Source organism: Hemiscyllium ocellatum, chromosome 4, assembly GCF_020745735.1.
Source record: "Hemiscyllium ocellatum isolate sHemOce1 chromosome 4, sHemOce1.pat.X.cur, whole genome shotgun sequence".
NCBI lineage: Eukaryota > Metazoa > Chordata > Chondrichthyes > Orectolobiformes > Hemiscylliidae > Hemiscyllium > Hemiscyllium ocellatum.
The window spans coordinates 27364086-27388796 of record NC_083404.1 but is presented as its reverse complement, the minus strand read 5'-3'; the positions used below and the strand labels follow the sequence as shown (position 1 = coordinate 27388796).

Below are 24711 nucleotides of genomic sequence, written 5' to 3'. Positions count from 1 at the left end.
CAACCAGAACTTCTGCAAACTGAAACCAAAGGCTTTCCAAGTTCTATGTTTTACCCCTAAGCAAAAAAAAAGTTTCTGATCTTCCTTAGCAAATGCTGTTCAATTTACTCTGTCTTCGCATAATGCTGTCTCACTGCAAACAACTTCACAACATTATTCAAGGAAGACTCTCTCATTTTTTTTACAAAAAAAAGTGACTTCAGAAATACTAACAAGTTAATCATTAAACTAATTCATACACATGGATAAAAATCCATGTGCCACTGGTTTAAAGTCTAAACTCTAAAATATTTATGTATAAATAAATCACACACTTTGCACCACATAGCAAGCAACAACTTGTAGCTTGTTTCACTGCATGTCCATTACACTTGAGTGTAATCTCATCAGTACTCAATGAGTAACCAAATTAATTTCGAGGGAAGGTCCCAAAATGCCAAGCCGATGTGGTTTCACATTAACGTGCGTAACTCCAGAGCAATATAGGCTGTATCTCAAATAAAGAGAGGAGAGAACATATAGCTGAATAAACTGTATGATCTGTTCAATAGAACGTTTAACAGGATGAAACTTAACACTTTGCTTTACTTTTCAGCTTTCCATTATATCCTTTTCATCCGTTCCACTGGTAACACAGCCGATTGATCATGCACAAATGGAATCCTTCCTCGTCCCTGTCTACCAGCATTGGGATGATGAATTGTCTCGGTATCACATATGTGAGCAATGCCCTCCTGGTACCTACAGAAAGAAGCACTGCAATGCAGAAAAGAGGACTGAATGTGCACTTTGTCCTGATTCACATTATACAGAATATTGGAATTACTTGGATGAATGCCAGTATTGCAATGTGCTTTGCAAAGAATATCAATATGTTAAAAATGAATGCAACAGCACTCACAACCGTGTCTGTGAATGTGTTGAAGGTCACTACTTTGAATTTGAGTTTTGTCTAAAGCACTATAAATGCCCACCAGGATTTGGTGTAAAGAAGCTTGGTAAGCTGTGTATTAGTATTTGGAATTATCCTATGTAAAATATTCAACTCCTTAGCTTTTTTAAATTGCTGGTTAAAATTTAGATTGCTGCCATGTATGTTTTCTCAACTGAGATAGAAATATTCTGGATCACACAAGATTGTCATGACTACCATCAAGATTACACTATCGCAACACACTATGACTCAGAAGGGATGAGTTGTCCTTAACAAGATAAGTTCCGTCTCCCTTCTCCCACCTTTACCAGACCCACATCCTCATTCAACTCCATTAAAAGTTGTTGGCCAGTGTTATTTTTAACAGTGGCATTTTAACTGATTAGACCAGTGCATTGAGCGAAGAAGATAGATGGAAAATTTAGGAAGACTGACACTCTGACTCTTCTCTGGAAGTCATATTGGATGTGGTGAGGGGCAGAATGAATGTCATCAATCCTGGAGAAAGAGAACAAGGGATCAACTCCAGAAATGAAGCAGACTAACTTGAAATTTGCAGAGGCTGTGAGCAGCTGGTGTATGGTTCTAACAATCTGCAATCAACACCAAAATGTTTAATCATCTTATTAGGTCAGGAAAGGTTGTTAAGATATTATTTCCAGTCCCTCACTCTCTGACCTCCTGCTCAGAACTCCTCTGGCAGTTCTATGTTTTAGTTATTGTCTCCTGCAACCTTCTCGAATCTCCATCTGAGCCAGCACCATTCAAGCTCACCCAATAATCTCTCACAGCCATCCCGCACGATGACCATCCACAAATGTACTCATTCCATCATCTTCACTTCTTGCACTCATAGCACTTTTCCTTCTCTCATTAAAGGAGAAGAGCTGATGACTCCAGGCAGAGATGAAAAGCCAGAGCTGGACCTGCAACCATTGCTACTTGGATTGTATTAGAGGAGGATGCACTGGAAATTAACAGAGCTTTGCATCAGTGATGGAGAGGTGGTGATGACTCAGAGAGTTAGTGATAGTACTGGAAGATGTACTGCCACTTGGCACTGACCTGTTACACAGGTTAAATTGATGTCACCACTAACTATGGTGTCATGATATACACAGTGTTGAGATTGTTGTTATCTGAATATCAACACTAACTTGAGTTCTTCCTCTCTCATAGATTCTTAAAGGTGGCAGAGGAAATGGTCTTGGATTAACCTGTGGAATCCTCAGATGATGTCAGGCACTCTGAGCATTCACTATCACATGACTCATTTGCATTCTCCACCAGATACACAATCATATTGGTGGATCCTGCTTAATAGATAGGAAACCTGGGGAGGACTGCATCACATGTGAGCTGGCCACCAGCATGGGCAATCAGCTGTAATGGGTCATTGAGAGGATGCTGGTCCAAGCAATAGTCTGCATGCTCTGACTATCACTTTACACAGGATGGAACAATGCATCATCTTGGAAGGTCAATGCCATGCTGCTGAGGGCTCTCTGGCTCTTCATTAGCAGAGAACAGCACACATACCATGAGAGGCAGGATGAAACAACTGACGCAAGGCAATGGGGATTTTTCTCGAGGCATTCCCAGTTCTCATGATTTGCCTCTCCCTAAACTCTGGACAGAACCACACATGTTGCTTCCTGCCCTGATGAATAAGCCCACAGGGACATTTTGGAAACAACCATGGGCCTACAGGGGCAGGTAGGGCCATGGCTGTTTCCAAAACCTACAGGCCATCTGCCACAGGCATCTCTTGTCAGAGAGGAGCATTTGCAGCAGCCTATGGCTCAGCGGAAACCAGAAAGATTCCCTGGTGTAGCAGGAAGAGGAAAATTGAGAGTCTGTCCCACAATGACGGAATCATATTTGGAGCTTGAACCCAACATTCCAGAGCAAACCCATTAAAATTCACCACTGAGCTCTGTTTCCAATTAGTGACAGTAGGATCACCATCTAAGAGGGATTCCTAATGAAAGAGCATGAGTATGGAAAGCTCACCAGGATTTCGATTTTTGAGGCAAAGGCAACCACTGGAATAGAGAGGATGGCTGATTCTTGGCTCTCAAGTAGTGGGTGCTGAGGGGCTATCTTTCATTCTCTTATGGGGTGTGCTGCCTCTGGCTCGGCTAGCATTTGTTACCTATCCCTTATTGCTCTCTTTCCAGCTGGCTTTCTCTGTCTATCTCATTTGCTCTTTACCCTCAGCACATTAAAAGCTGACAGCAGGGAAGTGCACATCAAAATGCGGAAGGGGCTAGACAGAGGAAATGCCATCCAAGAAGTTGGCAGTCAGCTAATAAGCAATACAGGGCACCCTCTGAGCAGTAGCCTCCCTCCTGACGGATACTTCAGATCATCAACATAACTGTTAAAAACCTGTCACTTTGACCAATAAAGCTGGTTTCACACTGCCCACATTTTGGTGAATTACTGACAGGTCAGGAAGCAGGTACAGTGCTTGAAAAAGCTCGGATTTAGAGCTAAAGCAGCTTCTGGTTGGTTTCTTAAAAACCTCACTGACTCCCTGATTGCGTTTCATCTTCAAAGCCACCTCAGGGAAAGTCAGAGGAGGATGGGATCATTTGGGATCCTCCTCTATATCAGTTTCCAGAACTTTCTCACACAACTTTAGCTTACACTAGCCTGCGACAGCCTGAGAAATTTCTATCCGTAATCGTGACACAATAGCATAATGTTGTTCGCCAGCCCTTAGTATGTAAGTCTGAACTTAATGTGATTTAAATGATTAACATTTTTGACCCATCTGAATGTTTTAATTGATGGGCTAATTTAGACAAGTAGTAGACCTCCCATCTCAGAGGTAGGGATACTACCACTGTACCACAAGAGCCCCTTTTAACTCCCCTTTAAATGCATCTACGTCATTCTTAACAGCCATGGTGGGAAACTCTACTCACCCTGGCTGAAAAAAAAAGTTTCGATAGAATTGTTCATTAGATTAATTAATTGATAAGAAACATTGCCAAGATTACTGAATGCTACAGACTATTTATCTTGTTGTATTAATACTGTTCAAATAAATCAGTCATTGAAGAAATTGTGGTTTGTTTTGTCTGTATGTTACAACTTGCCAATTTCTTTCTAGGAACTCCATATGCCAATACAGAGTGCATGAAGTGTCCAAGGGGCTTTTTCTCAATTAATAGCTCTGCCAGCCAACCCTGTCAAAAGCACATAAATTGCACTGCACTTGGCTTGAAACAGGTTCTCCGAGGAAATGCATTTCAAGATCATGTGTGTGAGCCATGTCGGAGCAGTGAGGCATCAAACTCAGGATGTTCTGACCCATTTTCAAAGAAAGGTAAACATACTTGTCTCCAGAGGTGTATATAAAACAACATTTCGTAACATTTCAATTTCTGGAAAGTATCATGATTAGAAATATTGACAGTTAGTTTGAATCTCCATTTATTCTGAAGAAGCTTATTAAAGAGTTAATGGCTGACTTGAATATCAAGTTAACACATCCATTTAATATAAAACCAACCTGTCAAACATGAAGTTTGTGACATGGTCAACAAAATTTAGGTTTTGTGAGTAAATTTGCAAGTCCACTATAATGCAGACTACTTACAGAAAATGCAAATTATTCGATATGTGAACACAACATTTGAATTTCTAGTAGAAAAGATTGGAGAGCTACATTTGTGTTAGGGTGAGTAGTCAAATAGGACCTGCAATTTTTTATTTTGTCAGAAAAGTGTAACAGTCCAAAAAGACTCAAAAATTCATTAACTCAATCTTTAACAGTTTAAAAATTTGTGGGTTGTAAGCATTGCTGGTTAGGTCAGCATTTATTGTCTGTAGTAAAAACAACGACTGCAGATGCTGGAAACCAGAGTCTAGATCAGAGTGGTGCTGGAAAAGCACAGCAGTTCAGGCAGCATCCGAGGAGCAGGAAAATCAATGTTTCGGGCAAAAGCCCTTCATCAGGAATACAGGCTGAGAGCCTGAAGGGTGGAAAGATAAATGAGAGGAGGGTGGGGATGGGGAGAAAGTAGCATAGAGTACAATAGGTGAGTGGGGGAGGGGATGAAGGTGACAGGTCAGAGAGGAGGGTAGAGTGGATAGGTGGAAAGGAAGATAGGCAGGTAGGACAAGTCATGGGGACAGTGCTGACCTGGAAGTTTGGAACTGGGTTGAGGTGGGGGAAGGGGAAATGAGGAAACTGTTGAAGTCCACATTGATGTCCTGGGGTTGAAGTGTTCCGAGGCGGAAGATGAGGCGTTCTTCCTCCAGGCGTCAGGTGGTGAGAGAGTGGCGGTGGAGGAGGCCTAGGACCTCCATGTCCTTGGCAGAGTGGGAGGGGGAGTTGAAATGTTGGGCCACGGCCAGTGTGGTTGATTGGTGCGGGTGTCCCAGAGATGTTCCCTAAAGCGCACTGCTAGGAGGCGTCCAGTTTCCCCAATGTACAGGAGACCGCATTGGGAGCAAAGGATATAGTAAATGATATTGGTGCATGTGCTTTCACAGTGCTGTTCCTTCATCAGGTGCTAGTGAGAGAGGAAGACCTTAAACACAGAATTTACAAGGAAAAGATCAAAGGGTCACACAACTCATGTGAATGAAATGAACACACCTAAGATGACTCTTAAAGTGAAGGTTTTGATTGATTAATATGCAAATCCTAGAATTTCTTTCAAGTCACTGCCCTGAAACAATTTATTATGCTATCAATATAAAGGAGGTGACACTTCTGGTTAGACAATGTACTTGGAGATGGTGGACAGCCTTTGAAGAGCCAGGAGACCAGTCACTGCAGAATTCCCAACTCTGACCTACACTTATGATCGCAGTGTTTACATAGTTTGTCTATTCAGTTTCATATTAATGGTAGCCCCTTGATGTTGGTAGTGATGGTATTACCATTGTCAAGGCAAAATGTTTTATTCTCACTTGTTGGAGGTGTGCATGGCACATACAAGGCTCAAACGTTAGGTGCTGCTTACCAGCCCAAGCCTGAAGTATTGTTCAGGTCTTCAGCACAGTCTACTTCATCATCTGTCACTTAATTCCTCAATCTAATCCATCTAACCATTCTCCTTGGCACAGACATAAATTTAAGGTAAGGGCCAGAAGGTGTGGAGGAGCTGTGAGGAAATGTTTTTCACCCTGAATGTGGTGGGAATCTGGAAATCATTACCTCTAGGCCTGGTAGAGGCAGGAACTCTCATGACATCTTAGAAATATTCAGATGTGCACTTCCACTGCCAAAGGCATGCAAGGCTATGGACCAAGTGTTAGAAAATGTGTTAGAATAGCTGACTGATACAAAGTTGATGGACTGAAAGGCCTCTTTCTGTGTTGTAGATGTAAATGATTCTAATTGAGCCACATTTTCACGTCTCTCCATCTTCCTGGGTGTAAATGATGCACAGAAGTGATTACGCTCGAAGTGTTCACTTACACTTGATTCCCATCTAATATGATGTTCTCTGTGGATTTTCAAGTTGACTGTGGTGTCCACTATAGGATCTTTTTTGTGGGCTAACTGAAATGTGTAAACTGTGGTCTGAAAAAATAACTTTTCCTGCAATGTTATTTTAACAAGAAGTCAAACTGGGATCTTTCTTTTTATTCTTTGTCAAGCTAATAGAACCTGGAGATCCATTGCAGAATGGCAAAGTGGTGAACATAGCTTTGTGTGACTGAAGTTTCGACCATGAAATTGAGCAATAACATAATCCTTATGTTATCTTATTTCCCTTAGATATTGCACTCTGTGATCAGGCAGCCTTTAAATTTATCGCTCATCAGAAACTGACACTGAAGCAGTTGAGAATGCTGTTGGCTAATCTACCTGGGAAGAAGATAAGTACACAACATCTGCAAGGTGCTAGGTGGATGAATACAGGCCAGGTTCGAACCTTCCGACTTCTGAAACATTGGAAAATTGCGAACCTTCGCTTCGATACTGTGGAGGCTCTACTACGTGGCCTGAAAGAAGCCAACATTCATGATGTGTACACAAAGCTGCTGCACAGGCTTTGAATAAACATGTAATAGTATAGGAGAGAAGAAATAAGGTGTGACAGCACAGCATCAAAGTTGGCATCAGCCGTCTTACTGTTAATCATTATTTGCTGACAGTGATACAGAATGGTATTTATACTATTACAAAAAGCATTCTACGTTAAGAGTACATGTTAGAATTAAAACTGAGTTCTGATTGTCCAAGGACTAATGTCAACACCATGAATTAGACACATATGCAGCAAATCTCTGATTCTTTGCTAAGTCTTATCTACACTAAGTTGATAATCCGACATTTACTGCTGATTTATAGCAGTGAGTAGATAGATTTTTTTTGTCAAATGTATTTTAGAACTTTTATATTTGCATACCTTTGGTTGATATTGTTTCAGCCATAACAATAAGGAGCAAAATTAATCATCAAATGAAAAGTCACTACAAATCCCTCAGATATACTAAATTAAAACTGAGTAGACACACGTTGTCGTGTAGACAATTTTTTTATCAATTGTTATATGACAGTTTCTTATACCAGACCAGGTGACACATGTTCAGATTTGTTGATCAATCAGTCTCTGGTTCTGATGTCTAAACACCCAATGTAAACATTTTCTGCCATGTAACATCTGATAAGATAAAGTTGATATTGATCCTGACAAAATGTGACTCCCATTGCACATAATTTCCTGTAAGTAGGCTTTTGTTTCCATCCAAGGTATTATCAAAGAGACAAGGTCAGTGAAACCCATTACCTTCACTGAAAAAATATTTTACTGTAATTCAAATCTATGTCTGGCTGTGTTTTAATGCATCAAGACCCGAAGTTCAACTTTGCTTTCTTCTCTCACCCAGAATTGGAAAAGATTATCAATTTTGCTTTCGATTTCCATACAGCTCTCATCTTCACCTGTCCATCTCTGACTCTTCCCTTCTCTTCCTCGACACCTCTATTTCCATCTTTGGGGATAGGCTGCCCACCAATATTCATCCACTAATGCTCACAGTTACTTTGACTGTTTATCCCTACACCATGTTTCCTATGATGACTCCATTCCATTCTCTGGTTTCTCTGTCGCTGTTGCATCTGTTATGATGATGCCACCTCAGGAATGTCCACCTTTTTCCTCAATGGATGATTTCACATCATCATGGTTGACAGGGCCCTACACCATGTCTGACCTGTTTCCTGCCCTTCACAACAATGGTAGTGTTTCCCTGGTCATCACCTTCCACTCCAACAGCCTCCACATCCAAAGTATCATAAGCTGCCATTTTCACCACCACCAGACATCTATTTCCTTTCCCCTCTTGTCAGCATTCTGCAAGGATTCCTAGTCCACTCCTCCACTCCCAACACCACCTTACACTGTACCGCCCCTGCCACTTTTCCATGCAATTGTAGAAGGTACAACGCCTGCCTGTTTACCTCCTCCCTTCTCTGTATCAAAGGCTCTGTCTTGCATGTGAAGCAGCAATTTACCTGCACCTTCATTCAATCTGGTCTACAATATTTGTTACTCAGAATGTGGTCACCTCTACATTGGGGTGATGAAATATAGACTGGTGACCGCTTTGTATGAAATCTGTGCTTGGTCCCTAAGGACTATACCAAGCTACTAGTTGCTAGCCATTTGAACACACTATCGTATTTCCATGCCAACATTTCCCTCTCAGGTCTGTCGCAGTGTTCCATTGAAGCTCAATCCAACCTGAAGGAACTCTACCTCTTCATCCACCTGGATATCTTACAGCTCTCAGGACTTAATGATGAGTTTAGCAATTTCCTCCCCTATGCTCATTATCTCCCTGTACATGCCGGGTCCAGTTATGAATGGGTTGCTCCCTGCATAGCCCACCCACTTTCAACTATTCACAATTCTTGTTAGCACTTACTCCAAATTATTCACACTCTTGGCTTATCATCAGCAATCTCTCTGTTTGTGTCCCCTCTCTCTCTCTCAGCAACAAATCCATGTATGATGTTCCTCCTTCCCCTCAACCTCACCCCCTGCCATCAGTGTAAAAACCATCATTTCCCAGTTGCTTTCCATTTTGACAAAGGGTTCCCGGACTTGAAATGTTAACTCTGTTTCTCTGTCTACAGAATTTGCCAAGTCAGCTGTGTTTCTCCAGCACTTTCAGTTTTTGTTTCGAACAAAACATTTCTTTCTTTTATTGGTATTTAGTTGTGTATTTACTGTGGCCTTAATCCATGAAAAGTAGCTATCTCAGTATACAGAGTCCAAAGAAAATCTTTGATCACATTAATGGATTTCAGGCATGATATGACATTGAACTCTCCTTCCATTGCCTACACCTCCGTGCTCATTTCTTTGGACAAGAGTGCTCTCTCCATCCTTCACCCACCTCTAAAACTCTCCCTCCACCTATAGCCCTTCCCTGTGGCCTTTTACTTGCATTCAACCTGTTCATTGAGAACTGTCGAAGTTATACTGGTCGCTTCAATTTCTCTCCATCAACCAATCTCCCTGTGAACTGACTGCACTCTGTGCTCTCAGATCAAAGGCTCTGTAATTGACCCTGCTGACAAGGGTGGTGCTGCGGAGACTGAGCCCTAGCTCTCAGATACTTTCCCCAGACCATGACCCCACCATGAAATATCAGGATCCCGTGTCCACAACAGTCACTAACCTCATTTCATCCGGTGATCTCCACGCCCCTCTCCTTCACCACCTTCAAGCTCATAGTCTCCCAACCCTACACAGCTCGCTTCTACCTCCTTCCTGAAATGCACAAACTGGGCTGCTTGGGCAGACTCATTGTTTCCGTCTGCTCCTGCCCCGCTGGACTCATCTCTTCCTCCGTCAACTACTCTTTTTCTCCTATTGTCCAGTCCCTTCCCACTCACATCTGTGATTCAGAGTTTCAAGTTTGTGGGCTCCAGTCGCCTCCTCTTTACTATGGACATGCAGCCGCATTACACATCCATCCTCCATTAGGATGGTCTCAGGGCTGGCTCTCTGGCCTCCTGGAAAAAAGGCCTGAACCATTCCTCCACCACCACCTTCCTCCACCTGCATGAGCTTATCTTCACCCTGAACAATTTCTCTTTTAACTTCTCTCACTTTATTCAGATCAAATGGGTGGGCAGAGGTACTCACACTGGCCCCAGTTATGTTTGTTTCTTTGTGAAATACTTGGAACATTCCTTGTTCCAGTCCTATTCCAGCCACAACCCACAATTTTTTCTCCCATTTATCGACGATATCCTTGCTGTTGCTTTCCTGTTTTGTCCAGAATTGGAAACGTTTATCAATTAAACTTTCAATTTCCATCCCGTTCCCACCTTCACCTGGTCTATTTCTGACTCTTCCCTTCCTTGATATCTCTGTTTCCATTTCTGGTGATAGGCTGGTCATCAATATTCAGTATGAACCCACTGACTCCCACAGCTACCTGGACTATACATCCTCACACCCAGCTTCCTGTAAAGTCTCTATTCATTCTGCCAGTTCCTCCACCTCAATCGTACCTGTTATGATGATGTCAACTTTAACAAGGGGGCCTCCAAAAAGTCCATCTTCTTCCTCAACCAGCAGAGTAGTTGACAGGGCCCTCAACTGGGTCTCGAACCATCTCCTGCACTTTAGCTCTCACCCCCTCTCTTCCCCCTCACAACATCCCCCTTGTCCTCACCTACAATCCCAGCAGCACACACATCCAGAGTTCAATAGCTGCCATATCTAGTTGGATGCCATCACCAGACTAATAAGTACTTTGTGTCAGTCTTCACAATGGAAGACATGAGTAATATCCCAACAATTAAAGGGAGTCAGGAGGCTGAGTTGAGTACAGTTGCCATTACAAAAGAGATAGTGCGAAAAAAGCTAAAACGTCTTAAAATTGACAAATCTCTGGCCCCGATGGGCTACATCCTAGAGTTCTGAGGGAGGTGGCTGAGGAAATAGTGGAGGCATTGGTTGAGATCTTTCAAAGGTCACTGGGGTTAGGGAAAGTCCCGAATGATTGGAAGATTGCTGTTGTAACCCCATTATTCAAGAATGGATCAAGACAAAAGATGGAAAATTATAGGCCAATTACCTAACCTCGGTTGTTGGTAAAATTCTAGAATCCATCGTTAAGGATGAGGTTTCTAAATTATTGGAAGAGCAGGGTCGGATTATGACAAGTCAACATGAATTTAGTAAGGGGAGGTCGTGCCTGACAAGCCTGTTAGAATTCTTTGAAGAGGTGACAACTAGGTTAGACCAGGGAAACCCAGTGGATGTGGTCTATCTAGACTTCCAAAAGGCCTTTGATAAGGTGCCACACGGGAGGCTGATGAGTAAGGTGAGGGCCCATGGTGTTCGAGGTGAGCTACTGGCATGGATTGAGGATTGGCTGTCTGACAGAAAGCAGAGAGTTGGGATAAGAGGTTCTTTTTCGGAATGGCAGCCGGTGACAAGCGGTGTCCCACAGGGTTCAGCGTTGGGGCCACAGCTGTTCACGTTATATATTAATGATCTGGATGAAGGGACTGTGGGAATTCTAGTGAAGTTTGCCGATGATACGAAGATAGGTGGACAGGCAGGTAGTACTGAGGAAGTGGGGAAGCTGCAGAAGGATCTAGACAGTTTGGGAGAGTGGTCCAGGAAATGGCTGATGAAGTTCAGTGTGAGCAAATGTGAGGTTTTGCACTTTGGAAAAAACAATACAAGCATGGACTACTTTCTAAACAGTGAGAAAATTCATAAAGCCAAAGTACAAAGGGATATGGGAGTGCTCGTCGAGGATTCTCTAAAGGTAAACATGCAGGTTGAATCCATGATTAAGAAAGCGAATGCAATGTTGTCATTTATCTCAAGAGGGTTGGAATATAAAAGCACCGTTGTGCTACTGAGACTTTATAAAGCTCTGGTTAGGTCCCATTTGGAGTACTGTGTCCAGTTTTGGGCTCCACACCTCAGGAGGGACATACTGGCACTGGAGTATGTCCAGCGGAGATTCACACGGATGATCCCTGGAATGGTAGGTCTAACATACGAGGAACGGCTGAGCATCCTGGGATTGTACTCATTGGAGTTTAGAAGATTAAGGGGAGATCTAATAGAAACTTACAAGATAATACATGGCTTGGAAAGGATGGATGCTAAGAAATTGTCTCCGTTAGGCGGGGAGACTAGGACCGGTGGGCACAGCCTTAAAATTAGAGGGTGTCAATTCAGAACAGAAATGCGGAGACATTTCTTCAGCCAGAGAGTGGCGGGCCTGTGGAATTCACTGCCGCAGAATGCAGTGGAGGCTGGGATGCTAAATGACTTCAAGACAGAGATTGATAAATTCTTGATGTCACAAGGAATTAAGGGCACGGGGAGAATGCGGGTAAGTAGAGTTGAAATGCCCATCAACCATGATTAAATGGCGGAGTGGACTCGATGGGCCGAATGGCCTTACTTCCTCTCCTATGTCTTATGGTTCCCCTCTCCCCTCCCCTTGTCAGCTTTCCACAAAGATCATTCCCTCTGGCACACCCTGGTCCTCTCCTTAATCACTTCCAATATCCCTCCCATAGCACCACGGACCTTCTCCCCCAACTGCAGAAGGGATACACTTGCCCATTTTCTTCCTCTGTCCTCATTATCCAAGGGCCCAAACACACTTTCCAGGTAAAGCAGCACTTTACCTATACTTTGCTGAATCCATTCTACTACATTCACTGCTCACAATGTGGTCTCCTCTACATTGGAGAAACAAAGCATAGACCAGTTGAGCACTTTTCAGAACCCCTACATTCTATCCACAAAAAAGACCCTGAGCTTCCAGTTGCGTGCTGCTTTAAAACACCACCCTGTTCCCTGGCCAACATCTCTGTCTCAGACTTGCTGCAGTGCTCCAGCAAGGCTCAGTGCAAGCTAGAAGAATTGCATTTTATTTTCTCTTGGTAAAATCTCCAGCTTTCTGGAGTCAATATCAAGTTCAACAATTTTATGGCTTTAGGCACCTTCTCCCAAGTCCTTACTCCAGCACCCACACACCAGACCTTGTCATCACACGCAGAGGAACTTGATCATCTGACATTTGATTATCTGAATTTCGGATTATCCGAACAAGATCAAAAGGTCCTGATGCTTGGCTAAACTGTGTTATCCGGCATTTCACTATCCGAACATTTGATTATCCAAACAAAATACATCCCGCCAATGTCGTTTGAATAATCGAGGTTCCTCTGTAATCTGCTATTACACCCAACCATTGTTCATCACTTAGTCCCAATCAGCAGCCATTCAGTCTCCTAGGCCGACTGTTATCCACTCCTTTGTCTGTTCAACTGTTCTTCTCTCTCATTCGGCTCTATTTCCCCTCTTGTTTACTCCCTTAACCACTCCCAACCTGCGTAAGAAGCAATTTTTCCTAGCTACCATTAGTTCTGAAAAAGGGTAACTGGACACAAAACATCTGATGCTTCACAGATGCTTCCGGAACTGCTGAGTTTTTCCCCACAATTTCTGTTTTTGCTTGCGAACAGACACCCCTAGCAGTGGGTGTCCCCAAACTTCCCAGCCAAGTCCTGAGCAGATTGGCATGCAGACCCCTTTCACTCTCACCCCCTCCCACTTCCAGAGGAAGGCCAGAATGTAATATACAGTAAAAGATAAATTCATCCTGCAAGCTGTCTACTATGCACATGTGCTTTCTTCTTTATGTGTTAGCATTAGTGGTATTTTTGGACATTTCTGTTTTGCCTAGCTGTAAACTTCCCAAGCCTGGAGGATTGTCACAATTATGCTCTCCAACTGCTGGATTTAGATCCATGACTGGACAATGTCTATCAGTCCTTGAGACCTGAGAGGCATGAGCTTATAGAGACTCATAGAAACAGACCCTTTGGTCCAACACATCCATTCTGACCAGATATTCTAAATCAATCTAATCCCATTTGCAAGCATTTGGCCCTTATCCCTCTGAACATTTCCTATTCATATACCCATCCAGATGCCTTTGAAATGCTGCAATTGTACCAGCTTCTACCATTTCCTCTGGCAGCTTATTCCATACACGCCCCACCCTCTGCATGCAAACGTTGCCCCTTTGTTTCCTTTAATATTTTTCCCTCTCACCCTAAATCTATGCCCTCTAGTTCTGGACTCCCCCACTCCAGGGAAAAGACTTTGTCTATTTACTCTATCCATGCCCCTTATGATTTTATAAACCTCTATAGAGTCATAGAGATGTACAGCATGGAAACAGACCCTTCGGTCCAACCCATCCATGTTGACCAGATATCCCAAACCAATCTAATCTCACCTGCTAGCACCTGGCCCATATCCCTCCAAACACTTCCTATTCATATACCCAACCAGATGCCTCTTAAATGTTGAAATTGTACCAGCCTCCACCACTTCCTCTGGCAGCTCATTCCATAGCTGTAACACCCTCTGCGTGAAAAAGTTGCCCCTTAGGATCTTTCATATCTTTCCCCTCTCACCCTAAACCTATGCCCTCTAGTTCTGGACTTGCTAACCCCAGGGAAAAGACTTTGCCCATTTACCCTATATATGCCTCTTATAGTTTTGTAAACCTCTATAAGGTCACCCCTCAGCCTCCGATGCTCCAGGGAAAACAGCCTCAGCCTGTTCAGCCTCTCTCTATAGCTCAAATCCTCCAAACCTGTCAACGCCCTTGTAAATTTTTTCTGAACCCTTCCAAGTTTCACACATCTTTCCGATAGGAAGGAGACCAGAATTGCACGCAATATTCCAACAATGGCCTAACCAATGTCCTGTACAGCCCCAACATGACCTCCCAACTCCTGTACTCAATACTCTGACCAATAAAGGAAAGCATACCAAAGGCCTTCTTCATTATCCTACCTACTTGAGACTCCACTTTCAAGGAGCTATGAACCTGCACTCCAGGGTATCTTTATTCGCAACACTCTCTAGGACCTTACCATTAAGTGTATAAGTCCTGCTAAGATTTGCTTTCCCAAAATGCAGCACCTCGCATTTATCTGAATTAAACTCCATCTGCCACTTCTCAGCCCACTGGCCCATCTGGTCAAGATCCTGTTGTGATCTGAGGTAACCCTCTTTGCTGTTCACTGCACCTCCAATCATCTGCAAACTTACTAACTCTTGCTCTTATGCTCGCATCCATATCATTTATTTAAATGACAAAAAGTAGAGGACCCAGCGCTGATCCTTGTGGCACTCCACTGGTCACAGGCCTCCAGTCTGAAAAGCAACCCTCCACTACTACCCTCTGTCTTCTACCTTTGAGCCACTTCTGTATCCAAATGTCTAGTTCTCCCTGTATTCCATGAGATCTAACCTTGCTAACCAGTCTCCCATGGGGAACCTTGCTGAATGCCTTCCTGAAGTCCATATAGATCACATCTACCACTCTGCCCTCATCAATCCTCTTTGTTACTTCTTCAAAAAATTCAATCATGTTTGTGAGGACATGACTTCCCACGTACAAAGCCATATTGACTATTCCTAATCAGTCCTTGCCTTTCCAAATACATGTACATCCTGCCCCTCAGAATTCCCTCTACCAACTTGTCCACCACCGACGTCAGGCTCACTGGTCTATAGTTGCCTGGCTAAGGTCAACCCTCAGCCTCCAATGTTCCATGGAAAACCACCGCAGCTTATTCAGCCTCTTCCTGTAGCTCAAACACCCCAACCATGGCAACAATCTATTCTGAACACTTTCAAATTTCACAATATCCTTCCATGACCTATCTTTTTCAAATACATTCAAGCTGTCTGAGCAGAAACAAAATTGAAGTGTTCGGACAGAAGGGGCTGAATGGCATCTTTCTGCGCTGTAGCATTTTCTATAGTTGTCTGGACACTTTAGACAGGCTTTTCATCATGAGGTGGGCAGCAGGTACTGGGAAATTTCCTGGCTCAGAGAATGCAAAGTCTGGAGTTCCATTTTGGGTGTCTTGAGTATTAACAAGAATCAGACAGAGTTCAGAGAGAACAGTCGAGGGCAGTCAAGTGTCAAGGCAGGTTTTGTAAAAGACTCCCCCAGAGCTATGGGATTTCATTGCAGTTATGGTGAAAATACTTTGACAGGAGGATTAAAGAGTTGAAGATAAAACATCAACTTGTTAAATCATTGTGGCCAGATCCTAAATACCTGTAGTGTTAGGTGAAGGGGTAAATGTAGGGGAATGGGTCTGGGTGGGTTGCGCTTCAGTGGGTCGGTGCGGACTTGTTGGACCGAAGGGCCTGTTTCCACGCTGTAAGTAATCTAATCTAATTCTGAGCTTGTACAGGACTGGCACAAATTATGGGATAACACAGAGAAGCAAAGAATATTTGTGAAAATAATGATGTTAGGTGACAGCAGAGCTGAACTGGCCTGGTGATGGAGAATAGTCAATTGGAGAAAGAGAGAGCTTACTGAAGAAATTAACAGCATGGATCCAAACTGAACAAGTTTAGGTGAAGTTAAGAAAAACAACTTTGTATCTCACTTTTCCCAACTTCAGGAATTCCTGTGGCTATTCACATCCAGTTAACTAATTGAAATATAATCACCATTATAGGAAATTTCAGCGACAATATCTTTCACACAATACAAACTTTAATTAGAAATAAATGACAGGATAATTTGCCTTACTGATATCGCTTGAATAAAAATAACAATAGCTGGGTCTCAGGAAAAATTCCCTTTTTTTTAATATAATCACGTTGGATCATTTATGTCACTCAAAAGGACAGACCTTACATCAGCTTACTATCTTATTGGAAAGGTAACATAAGACAATAGATCACTTCCTCCATAGCACATTATCATGCTTTAACATCTGCAAAACAAAACAACTCCACAACCTTTTAACATAGTTAGGGGAAGTCTTGTCTCAAATGATTTTATTTATGAAGCTTAGATATTTTTCATTTGCAGGTTTAATGTTTTTGCAGTTTGGGTGATGTATATGTGGTGGGACTCTTGGATTTTTATTATAATGGGAATATGACTTTTGCTGTATGGGTGTCAGATATTTTGTACACTTTTAAATGCAACTCATTTACTACTTGTAATCCCAAGCATCTTTGCAACAAACGGTTGAATATTTCCGCTGGCAAGTAGCAATTTTTACTGTAATATTATTACTGGCTTTTCTATCAGTCAGTTGCTGCAAAATTGCATGCATCACTTCAAATAGTCATTGTTATGCTTTGATTCTTGCACAGAATAACTACTAATGTATGCCGTTTGAAGGTAGATCATCTAAAACTGCATTGTATCTTTCAAGTGTGGTCTTATCTTAGGGAAGGTACATTGGTCTTGGAGGGTTTCTAAGTTTACCAGAATGATGCCTGGATGCAAGGAAAGATTTTGCAAATTAGGTAAATGTTCCCTGGAATTTAGGAGGTGACTGGTTCAACATTTTTGGGATATTAACAGGAACAAACAAGATAGATAGTTAGATTGAAGTTATTTCTGCTGATTGATGGGTCTTGGATGGAAGTATAAAATCAGATCTTTCAGGAGTGAAATTCAAAAACGCATACACATAAAGGGTTCTAGAAGTTTAGAACTCGCTTCTGTACATAGCAGTTGATGTTAGGCTCATTGTTAATTTTAAATCTAAGATTGATAGGTTTAGTCATCCAAAGATATTAAAGAATAAGGGCAACAATATTGAATTGAGTCACACATCAACCATGGTCCCCGCAAATGACTTGAGATGATAAGTGACCTATCCCTTCAACATTCCTGTGTAACCAATAGGTAACTGGGATTAATAACAGATTTCATCTTTTAGTCAATTGCCTTTGAGATGAATGTCATGATTAACCACTGAACATTAACAATGTGTATTTATGAAGCACTATCAAAGCAATGGAATAATCAGAGGCACTTCACAGAGGTATCGTAAAATAAAATATAACACCTGGACACATGAGGCGAAATCAGGCCAGACCACCAAAAACTGATCAAAGTGGTATGTTTTAAGAAGTGTCTTAAAAATGAAAACAGTGTTGAGAATCAGAGAAGTATAGGGATCTTAAAACCTGGAGGCAACTTACACACCCACCAACAGTAAAGCAATAAAATCAGGGATACTCAAGAAGCAAGAATTAAATGAATGCAGATACTACAGATAGTTCTGGGAGTGGGAGAGATTGCAATGATAATATAGATCAGATTCTTTCAATTAATGGCAGAACATAAGAAAACATTATTTCACTAAGAGACTGGCAGCTCTTATCTAGGATAATTATAAGGGTAAGTAACTTTATGGTTAAACTAGGAAATATCACAAAGTAAAGACTGGCCACATCTTGTAAGAAAATAAATATGGTATGTAGAGTGACAGTTACTTTAATTTGTTGCTTTTAGTGTGAGTAGGTGATATTGAATATACATTTTATTTTCTGTGTTTACTTTCAAATCTTATGCATTCGATTTTCAATAAATGCTTTTTTAGAACAATGGAAATGCTGTATGAGGAGCAAAATGAGATACCAATATATAACATCAGTCAGCACTAGATTTCATAAAGATCTATTTCCTGCTGGTCAAAAAGATAAGTAGTAGCATATTTGTATGGATTATAGAAAAGATTGCACTTGGCAAGTTCAATCAAGTATCATTGAATACTCACCCTCCTAGTCCACACTCCCAACATCCCTGCAATCCTACTCTTAATTCTCTCAGTAGCACCATTCAAATGACCACCCAGTGCTTTTATATCATATAAAATAGCTTCTGGTAAGTAAAGAGGTTTAATTCATAATTGCCACTCTCAAAGAACAATAACAAACAATAAGTCAATGAAACAACTTGATCAAGAGACGATCTGCAGCTAAATACTATAGATTTCAAAGTAATATCATTTTTAAGAAGCGATAATGTAATAATTGAGAATTCTTATTCATTGATCTCGGCTACAGTGTGAACAAAAAAGAATGAGACCAAGTCAACTCGAGATAAGAGTGATTTGTCATTACATATGCTTCCAGTCCTTTACTTCCTTTCACATCAATCAGAAACTGAACAAAAGAGCATAAGAAATAGGAGCATGTGTAGTCCATATGAGTCATAAGATCTGACAAGTCACGCAATATCAGCATGGTTCATTTACTTTCATTCACTTTCCTGTGTGGTCTGTATGCCCTTGGATTCACTGAATGTCTTAAATTTTCTCTATTTTAACCTTAAATCTGTTCAATTATGAATCATTTCCTTATTGTTGTACTGCCATTTTTTTTCAACAAAGAATGTGCAATTTGCCTTCCTAATCACACGACACCAGGTTATAATCCAAAGGTTTATTTGGAAGTACAAGCTTTCAGAACGCTGCTCCTTCGTCAGGTAGGAGGTTTGAAGTTCTGGGATTTACATTTTAATGAATCGAAACCTGCAACCCATGCTAAAAGATGAAAGGCTTAACAATCTAAGTTTGTTCAATATATCACATCAGTTGTTTGACACTATGATGTCTTGCTCTAAATTCTGTGTTCGATGATCCTGCTCAACTAGCTACCTGATGAAGGAGTAGCATTCCAAAAGCTTTTACTTCCAAATAAACCTGTTGGACTATAACCTGGTGTTGTGTGATTTTTAACTTTGTAAAGGTAAAAGCAATGACTCCAGATGCTGGAAACCATATTCTGGATTAGTGGTGCTGGACGAGCACAGCAGTTCAGGCAGCATTTGGGGAGCAGTAAAATTGACGTTTCGGGCAAAAGCCCTTCATCAGGAATAAAGGCAGAGAGCCTGAAACGTGGAGAGATAAGCTAGAGGAGGGTGGGGGTGGGGAGAAATTCAGGACATGGTTGAAGAGCTTCAGGGCTGCTCCTCAGATGCTGCCTGAACTGCTGTGATTTTTAACTTTGCCCACCCCAGTCCAACACCAGCACCTCTACACCATTCCTTATCAATGACTGTACCTGCATGCTAGCTTCCTGTGTTACATGTATGAGCACTGTCTGAACAACTGAACATTTACCAGTTTCACATCTTTTCAAAAAATTCTACTTTTCTGTTCTCGTTACCAAAGTGACTAATATCACAACTCCTCACTTTATGATGCATGTACTACCTTGCAATCTATTCATTTTATCTCTTTGAAGTCTCTTTGTACAGTTCTAGGACCTTACAGTCCCATTAAGCAAATTGCACTTAGTTCCTTTCTCTGACTCATGAATGCATTGTGAATAGCTAGTGTTCCAGCTCTAATTTTTGGGATTCTGCAGCACTCACAACCTGTCAACTTGGAAATGTCCCGTTTATGCCTATTCTCTGCTTTGTATTTGTTATGTGATCGTCTATCCACGCTAATACATTGCCCTCAATTTTATACATCCTTGCTTTCTGTATTGGCTGGATGCAGGGCATTTTTACCAAAGGCCTTTAGAAAATCCATATTTATTAGATATACTGGTTCTTCGTTATCAATGATTACATTCTCAATAACTCGGTCAAACATGATTTTCCTTTTGTAAAACCACATTGATTTTTCTGATCATGCTATAATTCTCAACATGAATTTTTAAGACTTCTTTAATGGCACAGTGGTTAGCACTGCTGCCTCACAGCGCCAGAGACCCGGGTTCAATTCCCGCCTCAGGCGACTGACTATGTGGAGTTTGCACATTCTCCCCGTGTCTGCGTGGGTTGCCTCCGGGTGCTCTGGTTTCCTCCGGGTGCTCCGGTTTCCTCCCACAGTCCAAAAATGTACAGGTTAGGTGAATTGGCCATGCCAAATTGCTCGTAGTGTTAGGTGAAGGGGTAAATGTAGGGGGATGGGTCTGGGGGTGTTGCGGGAGTGTGGACTTGTTGGGCCAACGGGCCTGTTTCCACACTGTAAGTAATCTAATCTAAATCTAATAGATTCTGACATGGTGGCTTGGTGGTTAGCTCTACTGCCTCACTTCAGCTTCCTGATGAAGGGCTTATGCCCGAGACGTCGAATTTCCTGTTCCTTAGATGCTGCCTGACCTGCTGCGCTTTTCCAGCAACATATTTTCAGCTCTGATCTCCAGCATCTGCAGACCTCACTTTCTCCACAACAGCTTGGAGTCAGGATCAATTCCAGCCTTGGGCGATTGTCTGTGTGGACTTTGCACGTTATATCTGAGTCTACATAGGTTTCTTCTGTTTGCTCCAGTTTCCTCCCACAGTCCGAAGATCTACAGGTTAGCTGGATTGGCCATGCTTAAAAAGTTTTCCCATAGTGTCCAGGGATATTAAGGTTAGATGGGTTAGCCATCATTAAAAGCCACATGATAGTGGGTGAGTCTGGGTGAGATGCCCTTCAGAGGGTCAGTGCAGACTTGTAGAGTCCAATGGCCTCTTTCTGCACTGTAGGAATTCTATGAATATAATTTTCATGCAATATCAATATAATCTGTCTAATACAAGCAATGTGTCAAATTACCCTCGAATTATAAGTAATAGGATAAAAAGAACAAGGATTTATAAGAGAAGTGATGTACAGAAATGAAAAGAGATTGTGAACTTCTGGTAACATTTGTATAGAAATACCTTGTTATTTTGTATCATCATGTTAAGAACAAAGAACAAAGAAAATTTACAGCCCAGGAACAGGCCCTTCGGCCCTCCAAGCCTGAGCTGATCCAAATCTACTGTCTAAACCTGTCGGTCAATTCCTAAGCATTTGTATCCCTCTGCTCCCCACCTACTCGTGCATCTGTTCAGACACATCTTAAATGAATCTACTGTACCTGCCTCTACCACCTCTGCTGGCAATACGTTCCAAATGCCCACCACCTTCTGTGTGAAGTACTTGTTGTGTGTATCCCCCTTAAACTTTCCACCTCTCACCTTGAAAGCATGACCTCTCGTTATTGAATCCTTCACCCAGGGAAAATGCTTGTCTCTATCCACCCTGTCTATACCCTTCATGATTTTGTAAATATTGAACAGAAATATCAAGGTCAGTATTTGATGCAAAAACAGAAACTGTTAGAAAAGCGCAGCATGTTGGCAGCATCCTTGCAGAGAAATCAGAGTTAATGGAAGGGTCACAGGACCTGAAACATTTTCCAGCAATTTCTGTTTTTGTTTCTGCTTTACAGCAATTGCAGTTCTTTCGGTTTTTTTGTCCAGTATGAGGTGCATTATTAGCATATCCAGTGGAAGCATAAAGAGAAAGCAGTACTTTTTAAAAATGCTCTTGTGGGATGTGGACATTGACTACAACAAAAAATAGTTGTCTTCTGGAAATGTTACCTGTTTTCGCCGAAACCTATATGATTTTGCTAGTTATGAATCACCTTTCCTTCATGCCCAGTTGCAAAATCATGCCGTATAATATGATTGTTTTGTCTGTGCAGTCTGCTTGGAGCTATGTCTGGTAGCACTGGATTGCTCTGAAAACAACTCGGCCTTGAGACAGTACAAAATTTAGGGATTATTTCATAATTAGCAATTTTAGAGGAGAATGTAGAAGAAGTTGGAGTGGAGAGTAAATTCTGGCTTGAATTGGTTGGATTGAATGGTCTGTTCCTGTTTTGTATCTTCTATGCAATCCTACTTAATCCGATGAAACATGGTTTATGATCTAATGCATGACAGCCAAGCCATGTACAACTTCCAATGAGAAAGGATTGCTGAATCAAGCTGCATAATTACAGAAAATGAATAATTATTCTCACCTGAAGGTTTTATGAAATCTATGATATTTATGTTCTGTATTGTGCATACACAGTGATTCTCAGGCAACCCCTATAATGAAGGTATTATGAGCAATGAAAACAACCTCTAGCCATTCACATGATTTCCCAGAATTGAGTGGAAAACTTCCTGCTTTTGTTAGTAGTCAGTAGGAAGTAAAGTAGTTTTTCTCATCACAAGCTCATTAATGATAGTGTGAAAGTTAACCATGAAAGAATATCCCTTAGGTTACTGCCTGGAACTCAATCCCTCTTATCTTTGAAGTATGAGACGTTTTAATTACTTAAAGAATGTGGATCAGTTTGTGGATTGTTTCGATTTTTGTTTATATACTCATGGGCTTTGTCAATCCTTACTCATAACTAGCTTCTAAAATTGGGTATAGAATTGAGAGGAGGTTAAATGACCCATATAAAAAACATGACTTATAATCATAGACATAGTTTAAAATTATGCTTCCTCATACTTATTGAGGTTTTGAGTGAAGACCGAGGGTTATTTCCAATCGTTCTGTAAAGACATCAAAGGCTCAGGAACTCTGTGTCACTGACACATGGTTCTTTGAACAGCATTCATGGTTACACTGTGTCTGCTTTAGATTTGTTAAAAAGTAATTTGCAATCCAGGAAGAAATTCACTGGCTTGTAGACTCATAAATTAATACCGTACACATTCATTCCAAACGTTTGGGTGATTTGACTATAGTCCGGCTACAAGAACAATTTGACATTAAATCAAAAGAAATTAACATGATCATGTTTGCTAGTTTAATCAGTTTTGCAAATTTAAAAACATGTTCTGCAGTCGTCCATTCATTCTACGTAAAGTTTCATATAGAGTCATAGAATCATTGAGATGTATAGCCCGGAAACAGACCCTTTGGTCCAATTCGTCCATGCCCACCAGATATCCTAAATAAATCTAATTCCATTTGCTGGCGTTTGGCTCAGATCCCTCTAAACCCTTCCTATTCATATACCCATCCAGATGCCTTTTAAATGTTGCAATTGTATTAGCCTCTACCACTTCCTCTGGCAGCTCATTCCAAACACCCTCTGTGTGAAAACGTTGCCCCTTCGGTTCCTTTTAAATCTTCGCCCTCTTAGGTTAAACATTTGCCCTCTAGTTTTAGACTTCCCTACCCTGGGGAAAAGACCTTGTCTATTTACCCTATCCATGCCCCTCATGATTATATAAACCTCTACAAGATCACCCCCTCAGCCTCTGACGCTCTAGGGAAAATAGTCCCAGCCTCTTCAACCTCTCCCTGAAGCTCAAACCCTCCAACCTTGGTAACATCATTTTCTGTACCCTTTCAAGTTTCACACCATTCTTTCTATAGCAGAGAGATCAGAATTGAACACAGTTTTCCAAACGGGCCTAATCAATGGCCTGTACAGCCACAACATGACTCTCAACTCTTATATTCAATGCACTGACTAATAAAGGCAAGCACACCAAATGCCTGAACTACTATCCTATCTACCAGCAACTCCACCTTCAAGGAACTATGAACCTGAACCCCAATGTCTCTTTATTCAGCAAGACTCCCCAGAAACTTACCATTAAGTGTATAGGTTCTGCCCTTATTCGCCTTGCCAAAATGTAGCACCTCACATTTATCTAAATTAAACTCCACCTGCCACTCCTTAGCCCATTGACCTATCTGATCAAGATCCCGTTGTACTCTCAGGTAACCTTTTTCACTGTCCATTACACCTCCTATTTTGGTGTCATCTGCAAACTTAGTTACCATACCTCCTACATTCACATTCAGATCATTTATATAAATGACAAAAAGCAATGGCCCCAGCATCCTTGTGGCATGCTACTGGTCCCAGGCTTCCAGTCTAAAAAGCAATCCTCCACCACCACCTTTTGTCTCCTACCTTCAAACCAGTTCTATATCCAAATAGCTAGTTTTCCGTGTATTCTCTGTGCTCTAACCTTGCTAACTAGTCTACCATGAGGAACCTTGTTGAATGCCTTACTGAAGCCCATATGGATCACGTCCACTGCTCTGTCCTCATCAATCTTCTTCATTTCTTTTCAAAAACTTAATGAAGTTAGTGAGACATGATTTCCCACACAAAAGGCCATGTTAACTATCCCTAATCAATCCTTGCCTTTCCAAATACATG

At 41.6% G+C, this 24711-nt stretch overlaps 1 protein-coding gene across 2 annotated transcripts in view; it reads left to right on the top strand.

The window, feature by feature from the left end:
- Window positions 1-7594, top strand: part of LOC132815328 (tumor necrosis factor receptor superfamily member 11B-like) — a 33901-nt gene extending 26307 nt beyond the window's left edge. For both annotated transcript variants that reach the window (XM_060824182.1, XM_060824183.1), the window contains exons 2-4: window positions 596-998; window positions 4056-4271; window positions 6681-7594. In XM_060824182.1, coding sequence (XP_060680165.1) covers window positions 596-998; window positions 4056-4271; window positions 6681-6961 — 900 coding nt within the window. In that variant the 3' untranslated portion in view covers window positions 6962-7594. The remainder of the gene's footprint in view (window positions 1-595; window positions 999-4055; window positions 4272-6680) is intronic.
- Window positions 7595-24711: the final 17117 nt, after the last annotated feature.